General features: G+C 51.4%; 5 protein-coding genes across 5 annotated transcripts; 2 read left to right on the top strand and 3 right to left on the bottom strand.

Moving 5' to 3' along the window:
- Window positions 1-320: 320 nt before the first annotated feature.
- ASPZODRAFT_1572761 (hypothetical protein) lies at window positions 321-2,881 on the bottom strand. Its single transcript, XM_022726306.1, has 3 exons — window positions 686-2,881; window positions 402-567; window positions 321-323 (listed from the first exon to the last, which is right to left on the bottom strand). Exons 1-2 carry the CDS (start codon window positions 2,598-2,600, stop codon window positions 434-436), a joined length of 2,049 nt encoding a protein of 682 aa, XP_022582868.1. The 5' UTR covers window positions 2,601-2,881; the 3' UTR covers window positions 321-323; window positions 402-433.
- Window positions 2,882-7,486: 4,605 nt separating this feature from the next.
- ASPZODRAFT_62259 (hypothetical protein) lies at window positions 7,487-9,624 on the top strand (the record flags this gene model as incomplete). Its single annotated transcript, XM_022729068.1, has 3 exons — window positions 7,487-7,663; window positions 7,715-9,429; window positions 9,483-9,624. 3 exons carry the CDS (start codon window positions 7,487-7,489, stop codon window positions 9,622-9,624), a joined length of 2,034 nt encoding a protein of 677 aa, XP_022582869.1.
- Window positions 9,476-11,036, bottom strand: ASPZODRAFT_1573300 (hypothetical protein). Its single transcript, XM_022726309.1, has 3 exons — window positions 10,896-11,036; window positions 10,252-10,807; window positions 9,476-10,179 (listed from the first exon to the last, which is right to left on the bottom strand). The coding sequence occupies exons 2-3, from the start codon at window positions 10,718-10,720 to the stop codon at window positions 9,851-9,853; spliced, it is 798 nt and encodes a 265-aa protein (XP_022582870.1). The 5' UTR covers window positions 10,721-10,807; window positions 10,896-11,036; the 3' UTR covers window positions 9,476-9,850.
- Window positions 11,037-11,780: 744 nt separating this feature from the next.
- ASPZODRAFT_1573360 (hypothetical protein) lies at window positions 11,781-12,827 on the top strand. Its single transcript, XM_022726310.1, has 3 exons — window positions 11,781-12,154; window positions 12,217-12,530; window positions 12,591-12,827. Exons 1-3 carry the CDS (start codon window positions 11,956-11,958, stop codon window positions 12,786-12,788), a joined length of 711 nt encoding a protein of 236 aa, XP_022582871.1. The 5' UTR covers window positions 11,781-11,955; the 3' UTR covers window positions 12,789-12,827.
- A 39-nt stretch (window positions 12,828-12,866) lies between these two features.
- On the bottom strand, window positions 12,867-14,072 carry ASPZODRAFT_150606 (hypothetical protein; the record flags this gene model as incomplete). The annotated part of the gene is made up of 1 exon (XM_022725642.1): window positions 12,867-14,072. The coding sequence occupies one exon, from the start codon at window positions 14,070-14,072 to the stop codon at window positions 12,867-12,869; it is 1,206 nt and encodes a 401-aa protein (XP_022582872.1).
- Between the last annotated feature and the right edge of the window lie 593 nt (window positions 14,073-14,665).

Raw genomic sequence — 14,665 nt, forward strand, 5'->3', positions numbered from 1 at the left:
CTCCGTATCTGTACTAGGTACTCTACTCTGTACCTAATCGTATAATGTATCTACTCTCGGCGTCCGGTCAAGTGCTCAGGCGTGATGCATGAGGTGCTCTGTACTGCAGCGGAGGATATTACGCTCCTGGACGAGTCACTGCCGATCCCAAATGTACGCCGAAGTTTATCTCGGTCGCATGGGTGTACGGAGTATAAACTACGCTGTACGGAGTACGGCGTATACGAGGTCCTGGGAGTGCTCTGTGTACTCCGTACGGAATACTCCATCCAGAGTAGACGAGTAACACCGGGAAGATTAGCTTAGGGTAGACTCGGCGAAGACTAGACTCATGCGACGATTAATTTAAAGAAAAAAAAAATATATACTAGTAGTACAGTAGTTAATGCATGAATAACTACCTAGGTAAATGTTAGCTGAACACTAGTTTTGCTCATGGCCCCTCAATACGCAGGACCTCGTCTCCCTCGTCCTCGTCATCACTCGACGAGTCCTCCCTCCGACCGTGCCGTCGTTGCTCCTCTCGCCGCGCGCGTCGTTCCTGCAGGTACTCTTGATACCGCGCATCTAGAACATGGTCAGTCTTTAAAGCTAGGTCTAGAGGGGAAGGACAAAGGAGAAAGTGAAAAAAAAAGAAAAAAGAAATAAGGCGGGGCAGGGGGGGGGAGAGAGAGGAGATTAGTACCTCGGATTTCTTGAGTCTTCACGGCAAACCCCTGGATTTCCTCCTTGGTCAACACCCGTAGTACAATCACATAGTCCGACCGTTCCTCGAATCGCTCGTGCGCTGCCTCGAGCGCCGCGGGGTTGACAAGTCGGCGATCGATCTTTGTCCATCGGGCGCCAGGGGGGATGCCGTTTTTGTGCGCATCTTTCAGGGGGGCCACCCCTTCGCGTACAGGGTTGGGTTCCTCCGGGAACCTCTCCCGCGGCCGCTTAAGGATTCCCTTGGGGGCTGGATCTGGCCCTTTATTGTTGCCTACCGGCGGATCGACTACTGCGATCGCCTTTTTCGCCGTCGTCTCGTGGGACTCGGACGACGTCGTCGACTGTTGGCTGGTGGGCACTTTCCGCCCCGAACCACTCTCCGGGTCGTGCCGCGATCGTGACCGCCGGCGTCGATGTGGCTGCTCGTCCGCGGTCAGGTACCGTGATGATGACCGGCGCGTACCGCCAGAGCCCTCTGAATCGCTATGGTGCTTGCTGCTGCGGTGAGCCGAGGGCTCACGTCGGTACTGCCGTAAGTCTTCGTCCGACGTGTAGGCGTCGGAGCTCTGGTCCCTTCGTCTCGACGACGCTCGTCTCGATCGGCTCCGATGGCGACTGTAATTCGGGGCCAGCAGTGTTCGATCATGATCAGGATCTCGCGACGACCGATGGCGGCCGTGCTCGGAGGGAACCTCGCGGTGTTGTTCGAGGGCGTCGTCTGAGTACCCGCTCGCGAGACCAGCGGTACCAAGGCCAGTTCCTGCGCCGGCGATCACCAACTCCCCCGAGTTGTGGCCTCTCGAGCTCCGTTGTTCATCCTGACGAGATCGGCCTTCACCACTCCCGCCATCCTCATCGTCATCATGGTGGCGACGCCGGCGTCGCCGATAACGATGTCCGCCGTCGTAGTCTTCTCGGTAGGACGAGTACCCGTCTTCCCGTTCCTGGTGGAGCGACACTGGTGCGTGCTGCTGCGACCTGTGTCGCGAACTGCTCGACTCGCCATGTCGCCGTGACCGATCATCCCTCTCGATTTTATCGAATCCCCTTTGGGATGGTGGTGGACCATTGACCCGGAGGTCCTTGCGTGGAGGCAGTGCTGGGAGGTATTCCTCGAGGCCAGTCATACTCAGCGGTCTTTCCTTCCTGGAACCGGATCCCCGGCTGAGCCGGGCGACAGAATCCTTCTCGAATTGTTCCCTCGGGTTCGTGTAGGAATATGCATCGTAGTCGTCAATATCGTCTCCTTTGCGAAGCCCGCCGGTCGGTGGATGGCGCGGAGAGCTACCGGACCCATGGGTTCGGTACCCTGAATGTACCGGCCGATGCCTTATTGTTCGATCACTGCGGCCTGAACGACCAGTATCACTCGCATAGTCTGTGCTGTAGACCCGATGAGAAGAACGTCGTCCATGGTGCCCCGACGCGGGCATAATGTACCGTTCCGCGCCATCTCTAGACGAGTGCGGGGGAAGCGGACTAGGAGTCCTCCCGTAGCTCGAGGTGACAATGGGGGATTGTCGCAGACTAGGGGACGATGCCGGGACGGGCCCGCGTAGCGGACTACCGGCAAACGTATCTGATGTGGTACTGCTTCTGGGTCTTGAGCGAACAGCGTACTCGGTTCTCACTTTGGTCGAATGGCCAGGGTCACGGTAGGTTTGTGACGAGACCGGTTGTACTTCGAGCGTGGGCTCGACATTCACTCTCGTCTCATATCCCACAAACGGCGCTTCGGACGAATATCCGTCGAGACGGTGCCGGCTTGCGGAGGAGTCGTATGGATCGAACGACGGGTTGAGAGACACGGTTCCCGTCGAAGCACGCATGGGGTCGACCATGCGTCTGCCGCCAGCGGGGGACATTGGACGGAAACGAGAGGTAGAATGCATGATGGAAGGGACTTCGCAGAAGCGGGAAGGCTATGGTGCAGTAAATATATAGATTAGCAGGGTACTTCCGCCCGTTATGACTCTGTCGTGTGACAAGAATCGCACTATAGAGTCTCCCGATCAGACTAACAAAATGGAAAAAAAAAGATAAAAAATAAAGCGATCTCCAGATCTGTCGCACTGACGAGGGCGAGCGCCAGGCGGGGAGGCAAAAATGCTGATGAATCAGACCGGATGAGGGGTTCCGTTCTGGGTCTCTCGCTCTCTCCTCTTTTCTCTCTTGGCAATGGCCACCAGGAAAAAGGCGTCCAATACCCAGTCGCAGAGGGGTGTTCCTGGACAGCGTTTATGGCCGAAGGAACAACAGTAGAAGAAGAGACGGATAAAGAGAGACGGACGTCACTTGGGCAAGCTGTTGAGGATCGGCGGCGGTTGTGCAAGTGCGGCGGGGAAACCCAATACGAAAAAAAAAGGATATCGCACAAAGGGACTGGGGACTGGGCGCTGGGCGCTGGGCACTGGGCAGCCTGACGGTCTCAAAAAAGATGGGAATCCGATCCGGATGACGACAGGAGGGTCCTGGCGAGGCTTCTTCTTCCCCACAAGCACGTACTTTGTATCTACTCCGTACCAGGAAAGTTGTCAACACACGGCAGGAAGCATCTCGGACAGTTCCATGGGGCGGAGGAGGAGCAAACTTGGGTCGAACGGGCCACACCCACCCACTGTAAACAATAGAAAATTGTCCCTTTTTGGTGGATAACACTGCTCTTGTGTTCCTAATCGTCGTCAAACGTGCTGCCGAGAACCATCCTTGGAGCCCCGCGTGTGTCTTCCTTGATGTTCTTCAAGTTTCAGCTCTGGCTGACGGGGGTCTCGTCTCCACACTGACCAGTTAACTAGTTAGTTAGCTACCAGCCCGTCTGTTAATTAGTATCAGCTCTCTTTTTTTGTCGCCACTAGTTTAACGGCCAAAAAACATGACATCACTTCACGGCGAGTCTTATCGACGTAGGGCGCCGTAGGCGAGGATAACGCGTACAGGAGGTGCTTTGTCTGGGGAGGCGAGATTCGAGTAACACGGAGCGAGCAGCGTAGTCGAAAAGAGAGATCATGTGTGTGTGTATGTGTGCAAAGCGTCTTCTAATAACCCAATCGAGGATATCTCAGCAAAACATAATAAGGAGCGTGGAGACAGCCAGTACCTCGTTCACTGCCAGCCGGCATCCGGGTATTGGACAGGGCGAAGGGATCAGCGCAGAAGTGAAGCTGACAGCAACCGTCTAGCTAGTGGATCATTGGTGAAGAAGCATCGGGCACGCATATAGTGGAGCGTACCTTCTCTCTGCTAGAGCGATATGTGGTTTATTGCATTGCCCGCAAGCTTGGTGTTGTGTTGTCAGGCAGAGCTGGCGACGATGCTGCCCAATTTCTCAACACTCGGTGGCACCACGTTCAATCCAAGTGGGTAGGTAACTATTTCCCGGGCAATCCACGAAAGAATCAGCTTGCTTCGATTCATTCCAATAGCTAAGGTCAGTGATGGACGTAGTGGTGGATTGGGGGGCATGCTGTACCTTTTTTTCGATTGCGACACCAGATCAAGCCTTGGGTAGTCAGAAGTTAGGGAATCTTATCGAGAAACATGCACAGTACCCAAGGCATTCAAATCGTATGTCTTTTTCAGCTTCTGTCGCCGATTGTATCAGCAAAATAAGGGGAAGCGAGGTTGAGATAGCCTGTTCGTACAACAGACACGGTCTTTCACAGAACCGGTTCAGGTGACCGCTCAGTAACGCAACAGCTCACAAGGGGAATCTTCTCTCGAACAAAAACCCCTCAAAACCTCAATGTGCAAGTTCTGGCCAGATTTATTTCACCTAACTCTGAGCCTAAACCCCTCAGGCCTCATAAATCTTCACAGCCTCCGTTTTGCCCGCTCGCGCATCGCTTGTTTCCAACCCGGTGTCGACCGGCGTTGCAAGACTCAAGGACATTTTTGCATTACTGAGAAGAGGAAATGCCTCATCTTGAGGGTGAACTCGGTGGTCAAGGGAGCATCTGTTCCCTGTTATCTTTTGAATTCGTCCTTTTTGCACTATACTAACGATTCTCTGAGTTTTAGGAAGGACAGTGCCCAGTTTCGAGTCTAAAACATGGAACGAGTATAACGGAATAGAAGGCACTCCATGCACACTTAACACACAATTGAAGAGACTCGTTTGAATCCTTGGAGAGACCTACAAGACAGATCGGAGTTTGGATCTGGAAACGCCATTTCCCTGGCTTGCGCTGTCTGGAGACTATGGCTGAGTGCGCAACCAGGGTGTCTTTGCACTGCATTCGTTTTGATGAGCAGGACGCCCGCCTTGACTGAATTTGCACTGCCACGGAAAAATGAGCTGAGTCATAGAAATGGGTGATAGTCAGTGTTTATCCCACGTTGTTTTGGGGGTGGAAGCTTGAGCAACACCTCGTTTCGACGGATATACGTGTCGCATTCAAGATCGTCAAGGAGGCGTATTCCCGGTTATTCTATGGTTAATGCCCTACGAAGTCATCCCGGGTTGCGTTCTCGGTACCGGTGAGTTTGTGGAGCTGCTGGCTCCTGAGAGAGCAGGTATGGGTTGGGTACTAGTTACTCTCACCCGGATTGTCTGCCAGAAAGGTCAATGAACTCACCGGAATGTCCTCGTTACCGGTTGGTGAGGCAGACTACTCTAAGAGAATACGTATATTGAGTTGCCGTCTGCCAGTCTTATGGAGAGCATACTACGGATTCAAATCTCACAGATACAGATTACCTCTGTCACGGTACTTGCTGTACTTGGATATATAGCTACAAGAAACAGTTCTACTTGAAATTAACAATCCACACTCTCATCAATTGACTATATCGCGGTTTACTCGCAGCCCCAAGAAAAGACACTCTCCACTCTCCCGTTAGGTCTCCACCACCAGCGATGCCTCCTCAAAGAAAGACCGTTCAAGTTCCCCGCACAGTTCGTCCGGAGCTCTACGCTGATGGACCACGGCCACCGCTGCAAGGCTACTGGGTGTGCTGTAGCTGCGAAGGTGTAAACACGCCGCATCTGTCCCCGGAGCGCTGTCCAGTCTGCGCCCACTTCAAATGCTCTTCTTGTACTCTTCTTGGATAGATCGAAAGAGGAACACAGTACTCTCCTATAAGGCTTGGATTAGGGGATACCCCCAAGCTGCTCGGGGTATTTTGAATCTTGTTTATCATGGAACTCTTTCTTGGTTGTATACCATTGTTATTGAATTGATCCTGTATACTATATGAATTCTCGAGGCTTAACCTTTTCTGGTTTTTCTTATTGCACATGAACTATCATCCTGCTGTATTTTATATTTCGGTGTCTTTTTTTTTCTATCTTCCGGTACTAGCATAACTACATCCAGCATAACTACCTAGGTATATATCAAGTCAATATTTTACTCTTGTGAAGAGTAGTACTTCTTCTTCCTACTAAGCTCTTGCCATTATTGTACCCATTCAAGGCTGAGCTGCCAGATATACATTCCTCTTTCCAGATTTCCATCTTCTCCTCTCAATAATGATAATGAAAACGGAGGAATATCAAACCGGGTATGTTCTGATTTCGGTAGAGTCGCTACTCAAATACAACTGTTGTAGTAGTATGCGCCGAAAGCGGAGAGCTATTCCCTATCAGGACTAGTCAATATCAGAGTCGGATATAGTATCACGTGATGTTAGCTCCGAGAGACAGTAACACAGAGACTAGACCGACAGCCAGCAGAACTGCGGTATTAAGCACTATGCGGTATTAAGCAGTATATGTCAAGTTTATTTAAATTAGAATACTCATCTTAATTTTGTTAGAAAAGTCAGAGCTCAATTGGTTCTTTGCTCTACTACAGTAAATACTAGGTTAGTGCTTTCGTAATGTAGGATGGGTGATCAGGGTCCAGTCTAACCTCTTTCGGATGGGTGTCCTAAGGTAACTGCCCTGACAACGGCAGGTGCAACGGACCAGTCACCTGCCGTTTCGGGGGGCCCTGCGGGGTACCGCCAACAGTTACCAAAACCCAAACTTGGAGGGTGCCAACAACGACCAGGAAACTGGACGGTTCTTGTGCATCAATTGGCAGTAGCTGCTACTATTATTATTTCCAGCCATGCATCCAATGGGCCTGCGCTCTGCTCTGCCAGACGCGGTTGTCGGGGACACAGCCGCCGCCATCATCTGCCTCTCGGTGTCCTGAGGCTGTAAGCTCGTATCTCCGCGCCTCTTACCGTCTTTCGCCGCTTGCAGATGGTTACCATGATATTTACGCTTTGCTGTGCTGTGTTGTGCTCGGTGTTGTCCTGCTTGCCCTCTATTAACTAATTTTCTATCTCCAGTACACCTCTCTTCCCTTCCTCCCTCCTTCCCTCTCTCTCTGTGGTGCCTGTTTAATTCTTTTTCTCATATTTGCCGTCAACTGTGTCTACTGAACTGGTGTCAGAGCGAAGAGGGTGTGTCCTACCACTTGATGGTCAGCTCTGTGGAGGACTGGGGATTGGCTATTTTGATCTGTTGAGCCTTGACCGAATCCCGAGACTATTAATTGATCTCCTAGTGAGGAGGTGATAGAAGACGTTTTTCTACTCTATATGGTGGGTATGATATGACAGGTCTTCCCCCCCATCCCCGGCCTTGCTTTTTCTTCACGATCCCATCTTTCGACTGTTTTCTTTTACTTTTCTTCTTCTTTTTTTATTGCTATCTATCTAGCATTTTGGACTCTTCAGAAAAAAAAAACCAAGCTTGATTCGGCTGTAACACTGTGTGCTGATGATTATCTCGCAGGTGCTGTCTACCTCATAGTGCATACAATATCGAGCCTCTCCAATCAATACTATGTCCGGGCCCAATAGGACATTTAGCTTCAGCCAGGGCGATGAACACCTCTCACGCTCCGGTGGCTCGGTCATCTCTCCACTTCATTCTCCCGCAAACAACACATACCACGATGACCTGTCCCCCATTTCCGAGATAGCGTCTTCGATTCATGATAGCGACATGCGCGATGCACACGTCTCTCCGCCTACATCGGCACATGGGGACACCGGTGGAGACCGGGGCCAGGGGCTGGGGTATACACAGTCGATGCGAACAACATCAACGGTCACTCCTGGGATGGATAATTTCGGTCTATCAGCAGTCGGAGGAGGTATCAGTGGCATTGCCCTCGGGGTTGCCAATACCCACGACCGCCTCAGCGGTGTAGATGCCCTTCGGGCCGCGGATAGCGGTGCTTTCGTCGGATCAGCTGAGCGAGACTACTATACTACCGGCTCAGAGAATCCATATATCCCACCGTCACCAGAGACCGGTGGACTGGGAAATCCAGGAGCGAATTTAGGAGCTCAGGATTTGTACGGATCCGAGGTCCATCTCGGCGCAGCTGCCGCCCCAACAGGCCAGTTGAGTCGAGAAAACATTTCTCCCCATCTCCCTCCATCAACCTCACTGCAAGATGGTCCTTACCAGAGACAATCGATGTACACTTCGTCTAGAGACAGTCCCCTATATATCAATCCGGAAGAGATCGAGGATGATGGGGATGATGGCTTCTTTCCCGACCCGGAGCCAAGATCCCGTCTGAGTCTCGGACGCAGTCGCCAGCGTGGCTCACTTTCCGCTGCCGCCGCCGGAGGGGCCGCCGCCGGTGGCTTCTTCAGCTTCTTGGGATTAGGGAAAAGAAAACTCGACACCTCCCCCGCCACAAACCCATCCTATGGGCCTGTTGCCGGGGCTGCTCTCGAGGCCGGGGAGAAGAGACGATCGACAAGTTACCAAAGCAACGGTGCGAAGAAGAGGGGTTGGTTTGTGGGCATCGGTCTCGGCCTGGTCATTGTCGCTGCAATTATTGGAGGCGCCGTCGGTGGGATCCTTGGAAACAAGAGCCATTCTAGTTCGAATGACGGCACTGGTTCGACTGGCTCTGCGTCACAAGACGACACTGATCTGGACAAGAACTCGGCGGAAATCAAGTCATTGATGAACAACCCGAACTTGCACAAAGTCTTCCCGGGCATGGACTACACGCCGTGGGGGGTACAATACCCGCTATGCCTCAAGTATCCACCATTGCAGAGCAACGTCACCAAGGATATGGCTGTTCTCTCGCAGCTGACAAACAATGTGCGCCTTTATGGTACGGATTGTAATCAAACGGAGATGGTTCTCCACGCGATCGAAAAGCTGGATTTGACGGACATGAAGATCTGGTTGGGCGTCTGGCTAGATACTAACACGACAACCAATGACCGGCAACTCAATCAGCTGTACAAGATCGTCGACTCGGTCAACGACACGTCGATCTTCAATGGAGCCATTATCGGTAACGAGGCTCTTTACCGTGCAGGCCCAGACGTCGCCACGGCCGAGAAAAATGTCATCAACTACATGAAAGACGTCAAAGCAAACTTTACACAGAGGAACCTCGACCTGCCCGTGGCGACATCTGATTTGGGTGACAACTGGAACGCGGAATTGGTGGATGTGGCCGACCTGGTCATGTCGAACGTGCATCCGTTCTTTTCCGGAGTCAATGCAGACATTGCCGCCAGCTGGACGTGGACGTTCTGGCAGCAGCATGATGTCGTTCTCACCAAGGGAACCAACAAGACCCAGGTCATCGCTGAGACAGGCTGGCCGAGCGCCGGTGGAAACGACTGCGGAACCGACAACACGTGCACGAATTCGACTGTCGGCTCGGTTGCGGGCATTGAAGAGATGAATCGGTTCATGTCTGATTGGGTCTGTCAAGCCCTTGAGAACGGCACCGAGTATTTCTGGTAGGGCAAAAACAACCCCCTGGGACTGCTATGACTGACAATAAAAAAAAAAGGTTCGAGGCGTTCGACGAGCCGTGGAAGGTCATCTACAACACTCCTGGCAAAGACTGGGAAGACAAATGGGGACTCATGGACGCGGCACGCAATTTGAAGCCAGGGCTCAAGATTCCCGACTGCGGCGGGAAGACGGCCTAATTCTGTTGCTATCTGTGAACTAGCAGGCATGGTTTTTGGTTTTGCTCACTGTATACTTCTGCTGCTGGTGGCATGTGTGTAAATAAGTGGCTTGGGTGTTCATCTTGCGGCGTTGGCTAACTAAGGCGTTGGCGACGGTGGTGTTACTGTGTTGCTGTAGTTACTGTAGTTACTGTTCTAAGAATCAGATGACAACCATATGTGCATAATGGGTATATGATAGGGACTATTCATTTATCCTCCAGTATAAGCGCATGTTCCAAAAAGCATGCTCTAGCTCCTCGAAAACCGGCAGTTTGAGCGAGCCCACGCCTTGCAAAAAGGTATCCAAGACAATCGAGTCCGTCGATTCCAGGGGTCCGCCAAAGACGAGCGCAGGAGACCTAGGCAAGAGACGTTCGAGATGTGACTTTTCCGCGCCGGGGCAGAAGAGGAGGGACGACTCGTTAACAAGCTCGAAAGCGGCTGGATGATCGACTGCTCGGATGGAGAGGGTCTCGAGGAGCTGTTTGTCGAGGGTGTTGAAGACAGGATCTTGCGCACAGACATTTACCTCTATATAAGATATCAGTATGAGCATTTTTCATAAGAAGAAATATCTTTATATGGACAAGAGGGAGGAGGTACCGAAAAAATCAGAGACGGTCGCCAACGCAGCAAGCTGGTACATCGACACAGAGCGACGGTCAACCCATCCCCCACGAAGAAACCCGCTCGGACTACCCAGTCCGATACAGATGATGGAGGTTATATCAGCTGGAGCTGTATGGTGTTGGTGGTTCTCGAGTTCCCTCCGGACAGCCGCGTAGGTCGCTGAGGATTCCCATCGGGCGCGATGAAAGGCGAACTGCTCCGTCAGCTCGGTGAGGGTGAGCCCGCGCGGGGGTTCCGCGGGGGGCAACTTGATCTCTGCTTCATTTCCATTGTCCGTGTTCGCGTCTGTGTTATTTGTATTGTTTGCGTTTGCGTTTGCGTTGTTCTGGTGGACGGCGCGGCGGGCGTGTCGGGTCGTGGTGACGTGCGTCCAGCCGTGGTCGTCGGTCACTTGGAGGCGTTTCTGTGGGATTGGTTTCTTTTTGCGAGAGGAGTGGGGCATGATGCTTAGTCCATTTTATAGATATTATTCTTGATAGTAGTTCGTATACCTAGTATACAATGAATGTAGTATGGGGGAAAAAAATATCTATGATGAAAGAATGTGGGACATCAGAGGTGAAGGTCCACTACGACAGATCGACTCCACAACTGAACAAGACAAAGTGTTAGCTTACAGTTGATGCAATTGTTTAGTGTATACCATCAGAGGTCAAGGTAGTAATGAGTTTCTGATATTAATAATGCATGGGTGGGTACATGACCATTTGCATCTCCTGTCCCTGCTCGACTCGGTGCTCGACTTGGGCGCCGCTTTGCTGCTGATACTTGTGCAGAGTCGCTCGTTCGTTTATTTGAACTAGAGCCGAACTCTTCCAGAGATGGAAGTCGTCACAAGAGGGGGTCCCCGGTATAGACACAGGGGAATGCATGTACTACATGGTAGGATCTACCTAGATAGTTAATGTAACTACCTACGGAGTACCTCCTAGGTAGGTATGTAGGAGGTAGTTACTTAGTTAGTTATCAAGCAGAGATGTTTATCGCTTAGTCATCTTGCTGACTCAGCCAGTTCCTTACCAGCGACATCATTAATCTTCTCCTGTTTGTTCTTATGCCGATGACTGAGTTACTATTAGTTTATTAACTATGGAGTTGACTGCAGGCTAATATGACACTAATACTAAACTAATTAGCTAGTCTTGATATAAAAGAGCTTGTTGATTCTGCAAATAATATGTAGAACTAATAAGAAATATGGAGTAACCATCCTCGCATCGGCTCATAGCTTACGACATCATACCACGCACCACCACATATCCATCAGGAGACGAGACAAGTATATCAACCAACGACTATTCTGACAATATTCCGCATATCCTCTGACAAACTCCATCTAAGCGCCGTGCTGTTGTTAGTGCCGAAATGGGCGCTTTGCCGTCCACGAATAACCGCCCGTATCGCCCACTCGGCACTCGGCGCGGAAGTGATGGACGTGCATCGTGCCCTGTCACTGGCCGTTGTCGACCTGCAGGCTGGTCACATCCATCGTCCTGAGGGGACCTCAAAAAAGTCTTGGTCTGCTTGTTTCTCGTCTTTTCGAGATGATCGTCCAATTTTCTTTTCTTTGCTGTGTTGCGTTCGGTATAGAACCACCTGGAGGATAAGCGGGCTGTCCTCTTCTTCCCTCTCCATCATAATAAACAGCAGCAGCAGCAGAAGCAGAAGCAACAGCAGATGTCTCGATTACTACTCCTCATCCTCGCCATCTCAGGCCTGACGAGCCTGGCACAAGCTCACACCGTCATCGTCTACCCTGGCTACCGAGGGAACAATCTACACACAAACGGAACCGTCGCGGAGGCCAACGGACTAGGAACAGCCTGGTACAATGATTCCTATATCTACCCGTACGGCATGATGTGGGAATATCCATGTACGTAATCGTCCTTTTTTTTTTTTTTTTTTTTTGTGGGAAGAAAAAAACTGATAATTCAGGCGGCGGAATGCCCACGTCTACAAATCGCACGAAATGGCCCGTCAAGGGCGGCGCCATCTCCGTCCAACCAGGCTGGTTCCAGGGCCACGAGACGGCCTTGATCTACATCAACCTTGGTCTAGGCAGTGTCCCCGAGAATATGAGCCATGTCATGCTCTCGCCGTTTCAGATCATTGGGCCCTCGGATAACCCGTACCCGGGTACCTTCTGTCTGCCGCAGGTTCCCCTGCCGGCCAATATGACGGTCAACGTGGGCGATCATGCAACTATCCAGGTCATCGAGGTGGCAGTGCACGGGGCTGCTTTATATAATGTATTACCACTGTTTTCCTGGTGTCGATGTTTTCTGTGAAGACGAGGCTAATATAATTAGTGCGTCGATATCGAGTTTGCCGAACCCAAGGACGTCGCAGAGGTGACGCCCGAAAACTGCTTCAACTCGAGCGATATCTCGTTTGCAGAGGTGTTTACGACGACTTCGTTAAGTTCGGGGGTGGAACGGACGGTATCAACGAGTTTCCTTTTTCTTTCCTTGCTATCTCTGGGGGTAGTATTATACAATGGCGTTTAGTTTTTCTTCCCCCCTCCCCCCCCTTTTTTTTCATGAAAGTATATAGGAGTTGGGTATGGCGTTTACTCGTCTAGTTATTTATTTGTTTTCTCGACAGCTAGCAATATCAATAATCACATTAGCCACTTCTACCGGGCATTCCTGCGGCGCCCAGTGCCCAACGCCGTCGAGAAGGACAGCGCGGCGGAAATCCAGACAGACGGATCCGTCAAGCATCTTTTCCAGCGCCCGAGGCTCCTGGTAGGTGCCCCAGTCGAGCCGGCCAGAGACATACGCACAAGGGACCTCGATCTTCTTGCCGGCGAAGAGGTCAAAGTCGCGCGTGTGCTGCCCGCGCGTCGCCGTCCGCACGCGGTACCAGTTCAGTCCGCCCTGGAAGCCCGTGCGGGCGTATTCGGCCGCATAGACGGCGAGCTCGCTGTCGGGCAGCCAGACATGCGACCTCGCTTGTTCTTGGGCGGATAGCGCGTCCATCTCAGCGCGCACGGCGGCGGGCATGGTCGCCTCGACGGGCATGATGTAGTACGCCGGCAGGTGGAGAAGGGAATCCGCAGACCATTTCTGCAGTGGGTGTGGATTGTTTCCCGCCCACGACCCGCTCTTGAGATGGAAGTAGTTGCGTAGAAAGACGTGGAGGCCCTCTGGCGGGTTGGTCATGTCCTGGTTCGCGGCCGGGGTCGAGTTGTACCATTTGTAGTGTTTTTTCCCGAGACGACGCAGAGCGACACGAACGTCTCCTGCCGCCGATTCCACTCCAGAGCTACCATCATTTCTATTGTTATAATTTTCGTTATTTTCGTTATCTTCCTTCTTGCTGGTCTCTGGCAAAGGACTCCCGTTGAAAGGATGGCTGAGCAGGACGAGGCTGTGGAAGAGATCGGGCCGGATCAACGCACACAACGAAGCAGGCACGGCACCGCAGTCGTGGCCCACGACACATCGGACAGCCCGGTATCCCAGGGCATGGACTAGCAGGACGCAGTCGCGCACGAGGGTTGTCAGCGAGAAACTGGCCAGGTCCACAAAGTCGAAGGAGCGCGTGTCCCAGCCCGTTGTGCGGCCGAACCCTCGCTGGTCCGGGGCCACGGCATGATACCCCTGCGCGGCGAGTAACGGCAGGACTCGCCGCCAGGAAAACGCCAGCTCGGGAAATCCATGCAGCAGGAGGATCAGCGGTCGGTCGTGGCCGGGGGAGAATCCGGCTTCCAGGAGGTGGAAGGTGAGGTCGGAGGTGACCACCGTGCGGCTGCTCACTGCGGGGGGGAGATGATCATCTAGAGACATGGCTGTTTATAAAGCTAATGGCTGATGGCTACTCATAGCTTATCTGAATATGATTCGTACGGAAAATAATTCGGTATGTCTGCATAGATATGATTCCTGCCTGCATTGCATTTATACTGTCCTGTTGGCTGCATATCAGGTTTAGGCATATGGTTTAGCCGTGACGTTAGACAGGATGTACAGAAAACGGTGTAATGAGTACAAGTATTAGACATCGTACAGAAGGTAGAGATTGTGTAGCACAGTAATATAGATTATTATATAGAGGTAGAATGAGGATACTGCTGTAAAGACTTGGGCTAATACTACATATTATGGAGAACTGGGATACTATTCATTTCAATATTACCTCAACCTGGTATCGGGGATTACAGATAATAAATACTAAAATGAATAGTAGTTGTTTTATATTTAAGATAATTTTATTAGATTGTGTTGAGAGTACTCTCTACTGTGGTTTAACTATATAAATCCTACTACATGAATAAACTATTTTAACTATATTTATTACTTATAAAATCTCAATACAGAATTGATCAAGAATGAATAAATGAATAAATCAATAAATCAATAAAAGAGCCATAATAATTAGA

This window comes from Penicilliopsis zonata, assembly GCF_001890105.1.
Source record: "Penicilliopsis zonata CBS 506.65 unplaced genomic scaffold ASPZOscaffold_4, whole genome shotgun sequence".
In the NCBI taxonomy this organism is placed as follows: domain Eukaryota; kingdom Fungi; phylum Ascomycota; class Eurotiomycetes; order Eurotiales; family Aspergillaceae; genus Penicilliopsis; species Penicilliopsis zonata.